At 39.0% G+C, this 20,462-nt stretch overlaps 1 protein-coding gene across 2 annotated transcripts in view; it reads left to right on the forward strand.

Annotated features, from left to right (window-relative positions):
- The window catches only part of LOC113173854 (inactive dipeptidyl peptidase 10), a 158,968-nt gene that overhangs the window by 90,256 nt on the left and 48,250 nt on the right, over nt 1-20,462 (forward strand). For both annotated transcript variants that reach the window (XM_026377447.1, XM_026377448.1), the window contains exons 2-3: nt 216-330; nt 3,526-3,621. In XM_026377447.1, the coding sequence (XP_026233232.1) occupies nt 216-330; nt 3,526-3,621 (211 nt within the window). The remainder of the gene's footprint in view (nt 1-215; nt 331-3,525; nt 3,622-20,462) is intronic.

The following is a 20,462-nucleotide window of genomic DNA, read 5'->3' on the forward strand; positions in this document are numbered from 1 at the left end:
ACCACCGTTTCCAGTATGATACAACAATCTTTAATGAAGAATTATCACTTTGTTTAGTTACTGTCTGGTGATCCTATCAAATCTACCTTAGGGAAGGTGATTCAGTGTGTAGTTGGACATGGGTTCATGTGGATGTACGCCAAAAAGCGTGAGCTGCTGCCACCCCAGTTCAGTTTTCCACAGGCTTCAATGTTTCTCTCTGTTTTGCTCTGTAGGACCTGGGTGGAGTGAGTCCTCCTCAAAGGAACTGGAAGGGGATTGCCATCGCCCTGCTAGTCATCCTGGTGGTCTGCTCTCTCATCACCATGTCCGTCATCCTTCTCACACCAGGTATTCATGTTGAGAGACCTGTGTTTACTCCGGTTCAAGAGCCTGTTTTTACAGGGTGCTGTTACAGTTACAACAGTTACAAGTAACAAGAAATATTCTGTACATGCTAAATGAACTTGATGAATATCACTGCATTTAAGTGCAGTACTTCATTCACAGTCAGCATTTTCAGATCAGTTCAGCTCATACTGACAGTCAGTCAGAGTTTCAGGTTTCCTCAGCTACCTTTCTGAAGCACACTGTTTTAGTTTTAGGGCACACACACACTGTTCTGATGGACTTGCTCTCTTCTTCCACTGCTCCCATGTCGGCCAACAAAGGAATGAATGCGGAGTACTTTGGGAATTTGGAGACTATAACAATAATAGTTAATGCTGTGAAATTATTGCTCATAAACTTAAATGGCCAGGGATAAAGAGATCATCCCAAAGAAGATGTCAGTGTTTCTCCACAATCTCACAATGTGTACTGAATTCTGAGGATGAGATTAGAGAAACATTTCAAATTGAGTTGCTGAACCGTGGAGTAGTGGATTTTCTCCACTACTTCTAGTCACTGCAAATTTCTGTTGGGATTTAAATATGTACTAATCCATTTTTAAAATCTTTTTGTTATATTTTAATTTTTTTTGACTTCCCACAACTTTTCACAAGTCTTCTTGTCGTTCTTAAACAGTGACTATTTTTATACCCAAAATTTATTTATTATTATTTATTCCCAAAATTTTAACAAAAACTTTAACAGCCGATTTGGACCATAGCGGTCATAGATATGGTTCAGAAGTGCGCCTGCTTCCTACCAGTAGATCAGTATGTTTATGACATCAAAATGTGTGTTAATATAATGACATCTAGTGGCTGCACTTAACATGGTGACGTAAATGATAAGTGACAAACTCGAACATTTTGTTTCCTCCCTTAAACTGTCACTGAATGTTAGAACTTCATGTTAATCAAACCACTGTGCGCAAGTAGTGTGTATACAAATATATCCCTGGCTTTCAGGTTAGGGTTAGGGTTAGAAAATTAGGCACAGGGGCAATTTGGTTAGGGAAAAGGTTAATGTTTGGGTTAAACCAAACCTCCAGGTTAGTGTTAGATCAGCTGTTTTTAGTGAAAAACCTGTTCGACTCATGCTACTCAAACTGGCACCAAAGAGACAGAGTGGCTGATAGTAGCTGGTAAACACACAGGAACATTTAGCAGATGCTTTTCTCAGGATTTGGCAAACACCCAACCGGAGCCTAAAAGGAGTGTGAATGTTGAACTTACTACATGTGTCACGTTTCCACAAAGACAACTGCAAGCGAATTCTAGTGTTGTTCTGTCTCCTGCATGTGTAAATAGGCAACAGTTTACAAATATATCAACTCTAAAAAGCCAAATTAGAAAAAAAGAAATATTAATACAGCCTTAAAATATTCTGTCTGTGTCCCCTATATTGAGTATTTTTTTTACCACCAGCGTTAAACCACAGATACCAACACTGTTCAAAATTGTTTTGGGACCTGTGAGACTCCTCAGGCCACTAACCTGGTGTCTCTATATTACACAATTGCTCATTCCTGTTAGCTCATTGGTATTCCTTGGTTATTTTCATACTATTGTAGACTGATATTCCTGCTCCCAGAATTATGAAAAAAAGTACCCGGTATTACTAAAATGTAAAATCATCACAATACACTGCCCATGCAGCCACGCTCTTCCCTGGTGTATTCCACGGTTGGTTAGACTTTCATTGCCTCCATAAACAAACATGCTGTGCGGAGTTATCAAGGAAAGCCAATATGGCTGACATTCAAAATGACTTGGCCCTTCTATTCCGCTCACAATCAGCAGCTGTCCTATTCAGAAGGAGCTGACAATTGGCACATTTTCTGTCTGCTAAAGGCATAGCATTTCATAATTAAAAATGAAACATTTGCAGGGACGTCGTTGGAACAGCTTGAGGATTTTGTAGCCCAGTAATGATCATGCTAATGAACATATGAAATGCTATTGTCCGAGAAAATATTGCTCCATGTCCGCGTTTTATATTCACAGATTTCTTTGTGTGTGTGTGTGTGTGTGTGTGTGTGTGTGTGTGATGCGTCTATGAACATCTGGTTTAAAATGTCACTCTACATCTGCCTGTCAAGCAGGTGTAAACATGCAGCTGTCCATTTTTCCTTGTTGACATGGAAACATGGAAATCTTGTGGCTGCTGTGACCAGAATATTTAATGCATGTGCAGAACTGGGTAATGTTTCTCTGCGGCCTTGTCACTGCTAGTAACCTCAGTCACACAGTGTAAAGTCCTTAAATCTTTGTGCCACAATCATGACTGATCCAAAAGAAAAAAAATATTTTCTAAAGGAAACTCTATGTGGATGTTGTGTAAATTGAGTCTCACAAACTCTATATTAAGAAAGGAGCTGGGTACATACTGTGTTTCTGTGTTTAAATGCTGTATTGTAGGACTGTTTGCATCACTCCCTGCAAAGGAGTGCTGTATCAATGAGTCCTAAAACCTGCAAATTTAGAGAAGGCAATTTAGCACTTCTGGTTCGCTTAGCCTGAAACAAGGTCTGTGGTTAACAGCAGGTCAAGAGAATTTCACCTTTATTTTTAGAAACGCTAAATCAAATTATACTTTTGAAGTTTAGTGGTGGTGATGCTGAAGTCACGTAACTATGATGTAGTTAGTTTATAGCTAAAAATATTCAGGCTTATCTTTTGTTTTTCACAGGACTTATTTTCAGCAAAACCCAGTGGGAAGGACCCATTGCATTTTTATTAAGGGAATCAGGGTGATGCAAACATCATCTTTAAATACTGTGACTTGTCACTAAATTGCTTAATAAATATATGCTGACAGTATATATTTGTATAATATTAGCTGTTGCATGTGTTTGATATGATGTTTGATTTAGTAGAGCAGCTGCGCTACCTGTGTTAGTCTCTAACACATGCACACAGTTTTTGCTTTTTTCAGTTTGTGTTTTTGATGCTAGGAAAACAGCTAAATTGCCAGTGCTGAGCTCACATACCGAGGTCAGCTCTGCTGGACACTGACTTTGAATTGTGCCTGTTAAAAAAGCAGTTTCTCTGGCTAGATAGAACTCATGTTTAACGACATGTTTGTACAGACCATCTATATGGTACACGTTACACATCCAGCAGTGTCCTCACATAAACCCATGGCTTGTTCTTGCAGCTGACAATCAAGCTGGAAGTGACACCAAACTGACTGTGGAGAACTTGTTCAAACCTGAGTTCCAGGTCCACGACCCAGAAGCCAATTGGATCAATGGTGAGTTTTGCTGTTAATTACTTAACCACTGGAATAGATGTATTGGATATATGCAGGATGTGCACATCTCTTTTTGCTTCTGTGCGGTTGAAAAGCATCATGTGGGATCATTACTAACACAGATATTGCTGCCATGTTCCATAGAATGACAAAAAAATATGGCACAGTCATTATTGCTCTTGAACTCCACAATGAGCTGACTGACAGCCTGATACAGGGCCTGCAGTACCTGTACCCTACTTCATGCCTCTCTGTACGTACATTTATACAAAACTCACCTCGACTCTAGCGCGACATCAGTGACGCCTCGATGAGTTCTGAGGGTGCTTTGCAGCAAACAAACAACAGGACTGCTTTTGTTCCGCGGCGTAGGGATGACATCTCTCTCTGCTGTCTCTCCTGCTTTGTAATTGAGGCTCACTAAAACAGCCAGCTGAGAGAGTTCAGCTTAAACAAGGCTGCCATGTTTCACCCATAGCTGTTATCTTGCATCTAGTTATGCAAATTCAGATGTTAGGATTTATTTTCTCTCCACTTATTTACATTGTATTGATTCCTTATTTGCCAGAAGGGGATCATATGTTAAACCTGGAAGGCTCTGGCTGAAAATAAACCACATCGAGTGAAGTGGAAGTGAATCTGATTATGGTTTGCTTGGAGGGAGGGGGAAGATAACAATGCCTTAGAGGGAGAAGAAGGGCAGAATTGTGAGTTTCCCATGTCGCTCTCCCTCTGTTGCCTTTCCTGCAGATTACTCTGTTTGTTTTGGCTTTCCTCTTTGTTGCCCATCGACTCTCCCTCCCTGCCCGAGGGCAGTGGAAAGAGGCGAGGCCTTTCTGTCTGTCAATACCTCACTCCCGGGCGACATTTTTCCACTATCTTCCCAACGCCATCTCATTCCCTGAGCTGACCTCAGGCTAGACAGAGAAAGCAGCGGTGTTATGCGATGAGGCAGTCAGAAAAGTAAAGCTTTATAGGGCAGTTTGTGGATGGATGGGGCAAAATAGACTCCAGACAAATGGGAGAAGATAACAGACAGACGGGCGAGAGGAAAGATTGATCGCTCGGATTTGCAGAAAAAATTAGATTTTTTTTTTTTCCTAAGACAGAGGCTTTGGAGGTTTTGTGTTGAAAGTCTTTTGTCTCTGTCTCCATTAGAGATAATCTGAATGGACAGATTGTGCTTTAAAAAGTCAAATGTGCTGTAGTGTTTTTTTTATACATGGTAACAAATCGTATTGCACCATTTTTAATTCTTGAATATATTACTGGCTGTTATTTCGTTTTTTATGATGTAAATAAGTAACTTTAAAATCACAATTAGTTTGAGTACAGCAGGATACTACAGTAGCAATCTGAATGAATAGAGAAAAACAAGAAAATGAACAACATGCTGAATATTAAGTTAGGCTGATGTGTAATTCAATTTAAATAGAAAAAAAACTAATCTGATGGGAAAGAGCCTCTGTTTTGCTTTCAAAGTGATCACTGAAACACTATGCAAAACCATTTGGCAACCATGGTGAGCATTATGTCAGTGTGTGGATTTGTCATAATGCCTTACATATGAACGTGAAAAGCGCATTTTTGCAGTTCTTAGTTGAAAAGCAAGTGGATTGTTGCAGCAATACACACACTACCCTGATAATTTCTGGCTCTTCACCGGTCATTTTTATCTTTCTTCTCTAGATCATCATCATTTAAGTCACATGAGGTCCATTGTGTCCTCTACCAATAATGCTCATAACGCCTGTCACACTGAGTGCTCTTTGCGAGCACCTCAGAAGATAAATATACACATAAATGCAGCGAAGTGTGCTGGCGTTGCAGATTGATCGTCACCTAATCTGCTCAGCGACTGGCTTACCTGTCACTTCATATGACGTATGATGTTTTTGACCTTCCACAGCCATTTGTTTTCCAGTTTTGTCTCTGAACTTCCAGTTGCCACTGTTGGCTGTAGAATGTCGTGTTGGGTGCATACCTGAACCAAACCCAGGTCTGTAAAGGTCTGGGTCACGTTTGGACGGTAATTTAAATATCTTGTTTGGGCTTGGCCACATAGGTCCAACTTTAGACTAAACAGGTGGAATTACACTTGAAACTGAAATGTTTCACTTGAACTAAAAAATGGCTTTTTGTTGTTTCTGGAGGACAAATACACAGCAAACTCAACAGAATTAGATTAGGTTTTAAATTCGGACATGAAATGCAATACAGTACAGGATGCTTGTTGAGGTTGGTTTGGGTTTGATATGGTTTAGCTTCAATACTCTTATGCCTGATTTCGGATAGCTTATGAGGCTGAATCCTTTCTATAGTAAATCTTGGCTTACCATACATTTGTTACAAATGCTACAAACACACCTTTCACCAAAATGAGCTATTTTTCACTTTCTGGCAACATCATTTGTCATCATTTTCTTCTAAAAGAGAAAGCTGGTACTGAACTGTGTTACTGTACTCCTTACTAAAGCTAGAGCACTGTGTGTCGCATCTGCCTTTCATGGAAACTTTCTTTGCAATTAACAACTAGAAAGCAGCCAATTTTCAGGAAATTATGAGTAACATTTCCAGGACATTACCTTGAAATGTGTTTTTTACATAAAGCTATGACCTGCATTAACTAGCTTCATCAATATGAATGAATCTAATTTTCTCACTTGTGTAGTATATGCTGAATTGATTATGTGCAATAGCATAACGAGCCAATACTCGTGTGTGGCTTTGTGTGTGGCATTTGTGGTTGGTTAAACGAGCGCTGATTTGAAATTACAAATGGATGCGCTGCTAAAGTCTGACATCAAACTGAGTGCATCGTTACAGATTAAATTAGCTGCTAAAAGCACTGGGATTATTCACTGGTAATGGAGCGAGGTTTTCACAGGACATTGTTTCTTTGAAATGCCCCCGTCTCCTCTGGAACACACTGATGATGATCCTCCAATTAGATGTAGCTCAGACTGTGGATTGGCCTGTGCGTCATTCAATCAGTCACACTTGTTAATTCAGCTATATTATACAACATTAGTCCTTCTGTTGGATTATTTTATATCCTTTTTGTACTGTTTCACACAAATTAGCATACATTACTTATCATCATCATGATACACACCCATTTGCAGAATGTCACATAATTAACTTGAATGTTTATCTGGTGTTAGACTAAAATGAATTCCCACTGTGGATCAGCTAGTGATGAAGATCTGTACAGTGATTGCAGTGAGACATCTGGTTGTGTCGGGCACATGTGCTAAAAATGCGTAGTGTTCCCCAGCTGGTGTGTGTGTGTGTGTGAGAGAGCGTGCATGTGTCAACACTGGACGTGTGCTTGCTTTTCACACTGACGCATGTGACAGAGAAAGTCACATTCGGCTGCCTCCGCACGTGATCGGGCTGGGCACTGCATCGACAGTCTGCTGAGAGAGAGGCACCATGTCGTGTTCACACTGACAAAATAACACACCAGTTGGTTCACTTAAGCTCACAAAGCAGGACACACTTCAATAGACTCAACAGACAAGTCAGTCGAGTGGAGTAACTAATCGTTCGAACACAACATATTCATAACTGGGTGGCATTATCCCGCCCTTACCCAGCATGGTAACAGTGGACAGTGATGTAGTTGTCCTGATCTCGGCTCTGCACACCACCAAAATGGATTAGATATGAAACAATCAAGATGTAATCAAAGCGTAGACTGTCAACCTTAAAATAAAAGAAGAAAGATTTGAATATTTGCACTTCATCCGATGTTGGATTCTTCCCTGGTGATGCTCGGCCAGGCCTTCATGGCAGCTGTCCACTGTTTGTGCTTGTTTTGGCTTCAGTTTTTCCTTTCAGCAAGTGAAATGCAGCTCAATTGGATTTAAGCCAGGTGACTGACTTGGTCATTGTAAAATAATTCACTTCTTTGCCTTAAAAAAACATTTGGTCATTGTCTGCCTGCACTGCAAAGCACTGCCCTATAAGCTTCGAAGCGTTTGGCTGAATTTGCAAAAATAAAACACTGACTTTATCTCCTGGAAACTGTTCTTCATCTGGGAGAAGTTTTTCTTCATCAGGGTCAATAGTCAAAAGTCTATTCTAACTGTATTATTTAATTTGGCAAGTGTTTTTTACTGTCTCTGATGGATTAAGTTTTTTTTAACCTAATGATGACGTGTTCACTGGCATCGACAACTCTTTGAACTTCATAATGACTGTTAACAAGTCCATTCCATAAGTTGTATGTATGACATTTTAGTGGCTTACCTTTAAATCAGCTGAGCAGCACCTAAAATTGGGGTTTTCTGAGTAAAAATAGTTGTAATTCCTACAAGACAGATTTATTCAAGATCTAAAGTAAAGGAATTGGTCGTCTCGATACAAAGATAAAAGAAGAGGTCTGTGCAGCTCATCATGTTTCACTTTCTACTGTTTCAGGAAGCTTCAAGTTGCTCTTTAAAACAAAAATTGATCACTGCTAAGAATCGAACTGGACATTTCATTTATATGCCATGTAGTTCAATAATTCAGCGAGAAGATGCCAGAAATCCACTTATATCTCTGAAAAGTTTTATTTTAGGAGGCTTCCCGGGCCAGTAGAAGCAGAGTTCAAGAATCAAAAGGTTAGCGACTGTGGAAGACAATGGGCTCGTTAGAAATGAACACCTGTGATCGGAACACAGCGCATATCGGTTAGTTTTCTGTCCAACTTAAACCCGACCTGCTCTGACGTATACATACGTAAGCCACTATAACCTGCTGACACCAAGGCGGCTGCAGTTGATCTCCATCAGCTGCAAAACCTCAAGGCATGATGGGAAAGTCCTGGCTCTCACCTGATGTGAGATCTGATTGGTTCAGGTGTTGGATCAACAACAGGAAATGTTTCCTCTTTTATTTATTTTGAAATCTTTTGAGTTCATTAGTCAGTTTTCACTGTGAAGATCGATTCTTTAACAGAATAAATGTGATTTATCAGAAAATCTGATTTTATTCTCAAACTAGACAAATGAATAACACATTTCTTTTAGATTGCTAAAATAATATCTGCAAACATCTATTTACTGGTGTTTTTACATTTATAGTTTTATTAGAAAAGTGACATGATGACGGTGTGTCATAATTTTAACCCATTTCATGTGAAATAATTGATTCATATGAAGGTTAAACCATAAACCCATCATCTCCTGTGAAGCTTTGTTGACAACAAACAAAAGTTACTGAAAACCAAATATAAAATAACATTTATTCTGAATCCAATGCCACAGGATGTGAGTATTTGTTGCTTGCAGCACAAACAGCAGCTTGAATGCTGCTAGAAACATTAGAAACTGCCTGTCTTCACTGCAGCATTGTTTCTGCCTCTCTCCTTTGCTGTCCAGGCGAGGTGCAGTTCATCTTGAATCCACTTTCTCCCTGCACCTCCACTCAGTGCTTGAAGACATTTTTTTGTTCCCAATATCAAATTAACTGGTCCTTTGAATTTTTGTTTGAAGCCTTAAACTCAGTTTGTGATTTTGCTCGTTGGATTACTGGCTTTTGTTGTAGTCACTATTAATTACTGTAAATGTAATGAATTTAGATTAGCTGAATTTTTGCCTGGTAAATATTAATCTAACACTTTCTAAACTTGAATGGTGTTTGCTCATTTAATTAAACTAGCTTTAAGCTAGTTTAATTAACTAGCTTTAAGTTAAGCTTAGCTTTGCCATCTCTTTCTTTTTTAATATAATGTACCATATACAGTCTCATTTCTTAGGACAATATATAATATAATAAAGTAGAAGTGCCTTTTAAGCAGACACATTTTAAGATATAAGGTCACACCTGGTACGAGTGTGTATGCAGCTCATACAAATCATTGCTCAGCTCTGTAAATGATTCTTCCTAGACTAATGTCTGCAAATTCATTATTGAGCCTTTAGCTGTCAATACTGTTTACCTCATACAAATTACCACTCAACTTCACTTGATTGCTAGTCAGCTACACTGCCTGTCACTTCTACTCATTTATTGCAATCAAATCCGTCTTTTTTATTACCTGAAAAGCAGGCGCGTTGCTGACAGATTAATAAATCCTCTGTGGACTGTTTGGATGGACAATTTTACTGGGCAGCTCCCAGAAATACACACATGTAATTATGTGAAATTGAAACTGGATGCAGCTGAGAATCTGTAGTACTTCAACGAAAACTCTGAGAGATTTAGTGTTTTGTAAAAAAATGGAACGACTACCACAGTATATCTCAACTCCACAGTATCACAGTTAATAACTATCTTAATAAAATAAGCTGTGTTTTGCTAAAAACCTGTGCTGTACTGTAAGCTACCAGCTTTCCACAGTTACTCCCGTTGTATTTCTACCTATGTGAATGTAAAAATATTTATCTGACAGAAAGACAGAACAATACAGGATACATTTGTATACTTAACATGTTACATGTGTTTGCTTCATAAGCTTTAATATGTACCTGTGACATGACTGTAGCTATGCCAAGTACTGTAAATAATGATGCTGAGAGCAGAGCAACATTCCTGGGCTTCCCAAGTCTATTTCCTGATGTAATATGACTAATGTCAGTCCTACAAGTAGAAAAAAAACAATTTTCTTATAACATATCACATGGTCTTTCAGACTCTTTTTCAATGTTAAAGCCATCAACTAAATCGTTTTTCAACTGAAAAACATGTGTCAAACATTACTTAGCTGCTGCATCTTGATTGTGAGGACAGTGTCTGAATAATCTCAGCTGGCTTTAGACTAAATGTTAATTTGTCACTTTTTTCAGAAATCTTCAACCAATTGATTTTTCAAAGAGTAACTAAACCCATAAGACTAGATCATTTTAAAAAACTGCCAAGATAAAAAATGGAGAGTAACACAGAACCATAGGGTCCTGTATGTCACAGGTGGAGCAGGCAGTATGGTGAAGGACGACAGCAGTCCCCAGGCATATCAGTTTGAGTTATCGGCTCTAGGCATTTTAATGCCTGGAATTGGAGCTCTTGGAGCTGAGGCTGATGGGTGTAGTCTCTGAATGGCAATGTAATGTTAGTTAGAATGTAAATATCGACTCATGTTCATACACATGAAAAGTGTAAACTGTAATGTAAAACGTGTAATTCTAACTGTAACGTTTATACTAACATAACCTGTGCTCACAATCTAACTGCAAAGAGCTGCCAATGTCAAGTGTGGTGCTTGAATCTTAAACACCCATATATACTGTACACTGGTCTCGAGCTGAAGAATGTGGTTGAGGGGATTAAGTCACTCTTAAATTAGAGCAGTGCCTTTCAAAATGGAAAGCAGCACAAGAAATTCATTCAGAATATGGTTGCACTACAAACACAAGATAAAACAACGAGCTGATCTTTCCTACTAATGTTCCTCTTTCCAAGGAAGTTACCTCGGCACTATTACTCACAGTAGGGCAGTATCTGGGGAATCATTCTCTTCCTTCCATGCTTTTTATTGCTAATCATGAATTTGGCATTCAGTGTGACGCTCTGGGCTTGACTTGCCACTGAACTGGTTGTCATCCAAGCTGCAGTTGGATGGGGTGTGGATACTATGACACACTTGAACTCAAGTTGTATGGGTATATTTCATGTGTGTGCACACTTAAAATAGCTTTGTCGTTTTGTCAGTAGGTGGAAGGCATACAGTAATTTTATGTCAAAGCCAGATCATGGTCTGATTTGCATTCGGATGTTTGTGCCAGCAGACTTGTCTTCACTGCATGACTAGTCACTTTGCAGTTCAGTTCAGTAGGTCTGCTTACGTTGAGCCATCAACTCACCTTGATTTTCTTTCATCTTCCTAATTAGCTACATGATCACGCCAATTAATCTCTATTCCCTTGACACTTGCTGGGTGGCAAAAGGAAGAAAACATCAGCCATGTTGCTGTCGTCTGCCAATGATCTGCAAAGTGGTTTGCAACATATGGATCGGTAGCAGGGAAACAAGGCCTTGAAAAGTAAATTGCATTCTTTTTAGGCTCGTTTTTCCACTTGTAAGCTTTTGCAGCATCATTCTCAGGGGTTAATTAGGAATTGCATGCTCTGGTGCTTCCCATTAATTAACATTAGAGACTCCCTAAGCTGTGCTGGGAATTGCTGCTAAAGCTGAGAGTGCAGGGAAAACTGCGTGCATGTGTGTGTGTTTATCTCTGCTGCTGACATGGAAATGTGTGTCACACACAGACACATCTTTTAGAGCATGAAGGTTGTTATGATACTGCCTAGCTCCATTGCTTAAATTCGCCAGACATCTCTGGGTGCACAGGGAGATTGACCCACATGCTCTTTCTGTTCCTTCTCTCCTAGACTAAATATTCAGCTTCCTCATACAGTGTGTGTGAACTCCGATGCCACCCAGCAATAAGTTGAGCCCTCCCTTAAGCCTCACACTGCTCTCTATCTTCCATTAAGCTCCCGTTAGCCCATCCTATTTTTTGCAGCACCTGACATGCCCATTAGCACTGCCCTGAGCAACGAGGGACACTGATTAAATGGAGACATTGAATTCTCCATCTGCCCCTTTTCATTGTGTATGATGTTCAACAGACACAGTGTTGAAGTCAGACGTGAGGACAGCCATTAGTGCATTAGACATTTGGTGACTCTGCACTACAGTATTATCTAAACTACCATTTCTCAGTAATATTTTTCCTATCTGTAGGTTGGACTGCAGATGTTTCATCAGTTGTATAATAACTCAACACCAAAATGCTGAGAAATAGTTGCCAAAATAGCAAATCATAATGATGCCCAGCCATAAAAACGGACCTGTCAGGAAGCCCTAATGTCACACTATGTGATGTTTAGCCCGAAAAAGAGAAGGACAGGCAGTGTAAAACACTGCAGCAATCAAGTGGAGAAATGAAATGTCTGTCACACTCTGTGGAAAAGAGCTCATCATCAGCCAGCGTGTTCATGTGTGTGAGCGACAGAGAGGGAGAGAGTATATGGCAGCTGGAAGAAAGAGAAAAGTTCACATCCATTGATTAGCAGCTAACAGAGAATGATAGCATCAGTGTCAGTCCACGATATGAATCTGAACAACACACTCCCCAGATTACTTGTTGCTGCTGTATGCTGGTTTCTGTATCCTAATGATAAACTGCAGCATAGATGGCTGCAGTCCCTGCATGTGACATTCAACAGGTGCCATCAGTCAACTTACTGCACGTTTACAGAGGGTGCTGTAGCATACAGCCTTACAATGCAGCAGCTTTTTTTGCGTAGCTTTTTCTATGAAATCCATAACAACTATGATTATTTTAAAATGTATCAAATTTAGAATTGTCAGAAATTTTCTCCTTTATATTTCCTTTCAAAGCATAAGTAATGAATAAACATCTGCTGCTGCTATAAAGTGTATACATAGTATACATATTAATGAAGATTGACTGATTCTTCTTAATACAAACAAACCCCTTCCTGCTTTCAGAGACCCTTCTATGTGGTTTGTTGAAAGATGTAATTAACTGATCACTTGATATCTGATTTCTCTGTATGTGTCTGGTGGTTAGGTTTAGACAGGTAGCAGCATCATCTGCCTCTGGTTGTTCAATTAGCTGTACGAAGACTGTATATGTTCATCCAAAGAAAAGTATGTTATGTTCTTGTGAACATGGTGTCACAGAAACACCTTGAGGGGGGTTTTAAAACTGCCTGAGGATGAACTCATTTGATTGATGTCAAAGGTAAAGACCTCTGGGACACACATCTATCTTATTTTTGTAAACATAATATCTTGTGTGTGGCACAAACGTCCACTTGGACTCATGAATGGACTGGAGGCACAAGGTGCAGTTTTATTTTGCAGCAGTTTACTGGGTTTAGTTGACTTTCAAAATTTGAAACAAATCCAAACTAATATAATTTCAAATGTGGTTGTGGAGTTTCAGAAAAATCAGTTTTTGCAGACTCCTCTCAGATCAATGTTCCATTCCCCTCTAAATTTGTTCTGCTGTTCCAGCACATGAATGACAGTACAGTTCACAAAATCAGTCCTTGTTAAACAGCAAAGCAGTAGATGGAGCATCTGTCATCTTCCATAATACCATGTTTTAAAGTGAAGCAGACAATGTGCACAGAGAATGATTTCAAAGGGGATTTCACTTAAATCAAATGCTTCAAATGTGAGTGGATCATCCAGAAGTGAGTCTTGCTTAGTGGACCTACTTATTGCTCACTGAGATCCATACATACACTTCTAATACAATGAAACACTGCTCTGCTGCTAGGGCCCATTAACTAATGATCAAACACAGCTTTATATAATTGGTGTCATTTGTTTATCACCCCACATCACATTTACTTATATGAGTAATAAGTATAATATGGGTCACCACAAATACAATAACAGAGAGGCAGTTAAATATAATTACATAATAATAAATTATAATAAAACTCTGACACATGCAGTATTTCACATAAACAATGAGGCAATTTAAAAATAAATGCATCGACACAGGAGTAAAATTGCAGGACCATTGGAGGGGTCCAGCTCATAATGTTCAACAATTAGGTTGATCTTGCTTTTGTGATCGAATGTATGCAGAAGTTGGTCATTGTAATTAGGTTCAGTTAAAGTGTTTGAAAACAGCATACTGTATATGAAATTGGGATAATTGCTGCGGTAAAAAGACATTTCGTGTAAACGGGTGTATCAGCTGATTGTAGTGTAATTGTTAAAGGTCATTTGGTGACATTCTAACAAGATATTGATTGGCTCACACCTGGCTTGGAAGGGAAGACAGTGATATATTGAATGACGGTGAATAGCTGACAGGTCTCAGCAGCAAGCCTGCAGTGAGTTAAAACCACTAGTCACTGCCCATTCACACTGGGTGTACTCAGCCTTGCAGCCGTTAATTTGGAATGAGGAAAAGGGCTTTCAGACTCAAGCATCTCAAAAACCATGTGGCCACACATGAGTCTCAGTTTTTTTCAATAAAGGAATATTTATTTAAATATCACCAAAACCATTTAACAAAAGTAAAATAAGTGATCTTAGGTTAAATTGTCTAACTTTACATACCTCTGAGTTTCTTAAAAAGCTGTTCCTTTTTTACTGTAGCAGACTGTGAATAAGCTTTGTTGCCTCCAGCTTTGCTACCTTTTAGCCTACTTTCGGCAAGTTGAAAGCTTTTCATAGCATGTTGTTTGAGGGTAGAAAGAAGTATTTCTTTTCCCTTTATTCCAATTTCCATCTAAAAAGTAGAAAGGAGGCTTTAAAATTGCAGGTGCATCACAAGTAAAAGTAAAACACAGTTCCCCTCCAAATGCCAAGATTTGGAATGGAATAAATAACATTTGGATGAATAAAACCATTTCAAAACACACATAGCCTGCTGTTTTTTTGTCCATTTCCAGGCACAAGGCACATTTAAAAATAATATCACTGCGTCTCCTGAGTATTTTTAAATGGGTAATGATTATAAAGAAATGTTTCTTGCTGTTCTTATAATGCATAATGCAGTGCTACTCCATTTTCACAGGCTCTACTGTGCAATCTTTGCAGTCTGGAGTTAAGTGGACTCTTTGGTTTTCTCAGACAAGTAATGGCAGTTTGCCATCCGAGAGGGTGTGATGTTTACGCTGGGTTTATATGCTTTTAACAGGAAGATCTTAGCATGGAGTGTTTTAGTGTTCACAACCACTGCTTAAGAGACAAAACATAGTAATGAATAAAGGTATTTTTTCAAAACTCAGTAGAAAACCACAGAGTGTTATCAAAATTACTGTAAAACTGATGGTTCTATTGTGTATTAGTGTCCAATTCTTAACTGCTTTACAGTATATTATAGTATAGTTAGAGGTAGCTCAGCATAGCACATCATTCTGTATTAAATGGGCTGTGTATGCTATGCTACAATAGAATACATCTTATTTAATTCATCCATCCATATTCTGCTGCTTATCTGAGATCAGGTCATGGTAGCAACAGGTTCAGAAATGTAGTCCGGACGTCCCCCTTGCCAGCCATGTTTTCCAGCTCCTTATAGAGAATCCTGTCTTATTTCTTGGCCAGATCACATATACAGTATAATCCTCCCAGACTGTTCTGGGTCTGCCTTAGGGGTTTCTTACCAGTTAGAGGTCCCTTGAAGACCTCCAGTGGAAAGATAGAAGCATTACATCCTGATCAGATGTCCAAACTACCTTAGCTAGCTAGCTTTGCTGCAAAAGGCGGTACCCATGGATGTCCAAATTCTGCACCTTATCTCTAAGGCTGAGTCTGGACACATTATAAAAGAAACTAGTTTCAGGCACTTGAATTGATAGTCTTATTCTCTCAGTCAATACCCAAAGCTTGTGACCACAGGTAAGAGGTGGTATAGACATCAACTGGTAAATTGAAAGAACTACAATTTGGTTCCCTCTTTAGCACGCTACAGCACAATAAGTTCATTACTGCTGCACCAATCCACCTATCACTTATGAACAAGACATACTTATAGTCCGTCATTTAGGACAGCAACCCACTCCCAACCTGAACAGAGCAATTCACTGTCAGGGAGCCATGATTTCAGACTTGGAGGTGCTGACTCTGTGCTATTCTGTCTTATTTTATTAACCAAAAAATCTAAATGTATGCAAATGCGGTGTGAGTGAGTTAAATCTAATGTTTGGATCCATAATATTCATGATAGGTCATATCATATCACATATTCAGACCATTGTATTTTACTTGATAACCAAGCCACATTCATACAGTTTATTTACTATATGCAATCACAATAATGTCTGTAGCAATCACTATTTAACTTTTTCAACAAACCATGCAGCCCTATGAAGATGCCATCTTTTTGCCAGGTATTGACATCAACTAAACTTGCTATGTATGGTATGATGCTACAGAACAGATAGAAAAGGCCAAAGTTTCAAAAACAAGAGCCAAGTCAAGCTGGACCAGAAATAGTTAGAAATAGTCCAACTAGTGACAAAGTGTCAGAATAAACCTCATAGCTGCTGCTTCCATCAGCAGTTTCTGTTCTGACTCACCAGCACCAGACTCTACCTGCCTCTGGTGTCAGCTCACTCTGCTGTATCACAGCTGACAACCTGAGGCTGGAGTAGTCCTTAATGGCTGTGATTACAATGACAAGACATAACTTTAAAACTTTATCCACACTTGGACTTGTACCAGACTATGTGTTTCACTCAAAGTTGAAGTGTATTTCTATTTAGCCCTCTTGGGGATGTGTTACCATAAACTTTATTAATGTAGCCTTTTGTGTTGTCGCTTTTCATAGACAGGAATATGTCTGAGGCTTTGGTGGAGTGTTCAGTAGGTTTATGTTTGCATGTAGGGTCATAAATATAAAAAGGTAATGTAGTAACCAAAATCCACTTGCATGCTCCCACACTTACAGTATGCTGAAGCACACACATGGTATCTACAGATCTAAATAGAGTATTTAAGTTTATATATAGCTGTTAAAGCAATAATGCTGTACTTTGAGGAAACCCAGACATGTGGTCTTGTAGAGAGGCTTGGGACTTTAATAAAGTTGGAATTAACAGTTGGAATTTCTCCTTTGTAAACAGCTACAGCTTGTACTGTAGCTAAACAGGGCACTGACATAACAACAGCTTCACTGGACCGGCTTAGTGGGCAACAGCAGATAAATATTGAAGTTGTGGGCAGCTCACGATGAATCTGTGTGACTTGGTAAAGAGATAAAAATAAATAAAACAGCAAGACACTAAAACAAATTCTCAGAGTGACTGAGATTACCCATTGGCTGCTACCAACAGGATCAGTAGACAATGATATTCTATGAGTGTGGCTTAAAGTAACTCATGCTAAAAATAATTCTGTTCATTCTCATGCAGCTAATTTGATTATATTGTAGCAAGGCACTTTGGGAATTGATTTATTGAGTTGGATGAAGTAATGTACTGCTCCTGCTTTCAATAAAGGCAAATAATGTAGAATAGTGGAGCCATGATCACTATTTTGTTTATTGGCCCGGTGTTTATCAAGGGACTGCAGGTACATAAGGTCATTGATGGATATTGGACACAGGTCCAATATCTGGGCACAGGTCCAGAGGCTTGATAGGTGGAGAGGGCTGAGGTAAATGACACTAATGACCTTGGGTCATGGCTTTTTATCTGTCTCTGACCATGCATGAGCTACTCATCTTAAGAGACCTCCCAGCATGCATTGGGGTTATAGATTCATGTATATTAGTGTCAGTTTATGTTTTGCTGCATTTATTATTTTTTTTAAATTGCATAAACCTGCTATGAAACTGACATTTTTAAATCTGTTTTACTTAGATTTAAAAGGCATTGAAAACGTAATGTAAAATGAGGTCTGCATTCATCATTTAACAGGTTTTGGTGTTCAGCCCCAACCATTGCTTCTAACCAAATATTACCTTCCTGCTGCAAACATGGTTATGTGTTTGTGGCGAACCTAATCCTAGTGTTACAACACAACATCAATTGATTTCTGCTTTTTATCTTTTTACAAAGTGAGTCATTTGTAAAATTAGCCCAGGTTTGTGGTTCACCCTAACATTGTCTCATCGGTCAAGATGCATCTTAAATCATAACCATTTGTCCTCGCTCAAAGAATGAAGCCCTTATTGATTTTGCAGCACCTGTGGTTAATAACAGTGTCCAAAACTGAACAGTATCCACAACTCCAGAATTCTGGAGGCCACAAACACTCAAACACAACACAACAGAAGATCAGTTGGTTTATCTGTGTATAGTGCAGCCAAACAAACTCACATTGGTGTAGGCAGGCAAAATCATACCTTACCTTTTGACTTTACGGTTATGGAGAAGTGGTTATACTAAATGAACAAACATATTAGTTAGTACGCTTAATCAGGATATTGGCAGGGAAAGAAATGTGAAGCTTTCAACATAGTTTTTTTTTTTAACCATGGTGATGATGATTTTCTAACCTCAACGACCAGTCGCAAATGTCTTGCTTTGAAACAAGTAAACATGGGGCTGTAAAATTATTCCTGTGATTTGAACAAACGTCAAACTATGCAATAAATATCCTCAGCCAGTACACTCAGTATGGATCTGTGGTAGCTCCCGTGCCTGGTTGCAGTGTGACTGTAATGTAGATCCATCCACTTTACACACAAACCTCTGTGCTGCTGTCCTCTTGGTCCTAAGGGACAATGCATTTTGCAGTGACATTCATATTCCGTCTATAACCTGCACAACCCCGCCACAGGGCTTCACTTCATTAAGTCCTCAGTACATTTGATGTTCTGTCTCAGATATAGGGCCGGTGTGAAAGGATGGTGCTTCACAATGAATTAAACATGGCAGGTTTATATGACTGCTTGAATCTGTATTTCTATATTTATGACAGTGATGGGAATGCATTTTGAATGTTTCAGTTGATGGACAAGACCAATACCTTAAAGGATCCTTCTGGCAATATGAACAAAATCTGATGTATCTTATATTTCTGTTTCTCCATGCAGAGCCGCATTGTTGTCCAGAAACAAAAACAAAACAAAACAAAACAAAAAAACATCAGTGAGCAGTGAAAACACGCACACACACACACACACACACACACACACACACACACACACACACACACAAACACACACACACCAAATCTATGGATGCATTTGTGAAAAACTACATAAACTGAAAAAACTACATGGTTGGGACACATTTCGTAAATATTTTCTTCCCCATGATACATCAGTGGGCTGAGGACCACAGACATGGAGGAGGAGCTGTTGGTTTTTTGTTACTGCCGCAACCTACTGTATATAGTATGTGTGTCTGTTTTCCTGTTTCTGGTCCCTCTGGTATTGCTCAGGCTACAGGCAAATCAGGGTCAACTTTCCTTCTGTCCAGGAGTAGTGGACCTGAAGCTGGGAACTGTCAAAATGCCAGAAGAAGAAATTCTGCTGACACCATTACGTTACAATCTGTCGCCAAAGAAACCCTATACAGTATATGCTATATGAAAGTTTTGCTGCTGGGGTGGGATGAAATAAAAAAAAAAAACACATTGTTAGTGATATTACTAGCACAAGCATTCTCTATGCTTTTATAGGGCACTTCATGAGTTACACCCTATGTCATCTCTTCCATAACCAATTACACTTATGATCTAAAATCTCTGCTGAGATAATCAAATAAGTAGCCAGAAGGAAGTGGGAAACTAAGAACTGCAAACATGCCAGAACAACACGTAAAGCTCCTTGCTTGATGAACACTACAGAAAATGCATTAATGTCTTTGAAAAAAAATAATAAACAGCAGGGCATCTCAATTACCTAACTCACATATGCACTACTACAGGCCATGATCTTCACAAAGACAAAGCCTGGTATGATGAACAACTTAACTGTTCTGAAATTTAAATCATGCTAGTGATGCCACAAGGCAGCAAGACACTATCAATTAGGAAGTATAGTGAAGCTTATAAATAGTAGCCAGTAGTGAAATCTCCCTGGAGCCTTGACACTGCTGGGGTGGTGGATGGAAGATAGCTGGTTTAAATGTTCTACAGACAATTTTTGGATGATAGGGGTTTCCGTGTGCAGGAACTGGTGAAATTATTGCACAATAATAGACGGAGCTTAGAGTGATGACGAAGTGAACAGGTTGTTCAAGTGTCTTGAAACTTGCACTACAGGGTTTTTTTTTAATAAAATTATTTTTTAACTAATACAGTATTAGAAAATAGACCAACACACAGTAAATACTGCTGATTAATTGTTTTACTTTCCAATGAGAACCATTCTCTGACCCCTTTTGCTGAGGTTTTCTTGGCTACTGAAATGTCCAGAAAAAGCCCAGTATGGTAGGACAAAAAAGAGCAATATTGTCGGT

The sequence above is a fragment of the Anabas testudineus genome, chromosome 21 (genome assembly GCF_900324465.2).
Source record: "Anabas testudineus chromosome 21, fAnaTes1.2, whole genome shotgun sequence".
Classification (NCBI taxonomy): Eukaryota; Metazoa; Chordata; class Actinopteri; order Anabantiformes; family Anabantidae; genus Anabas; species Anabas testudineus.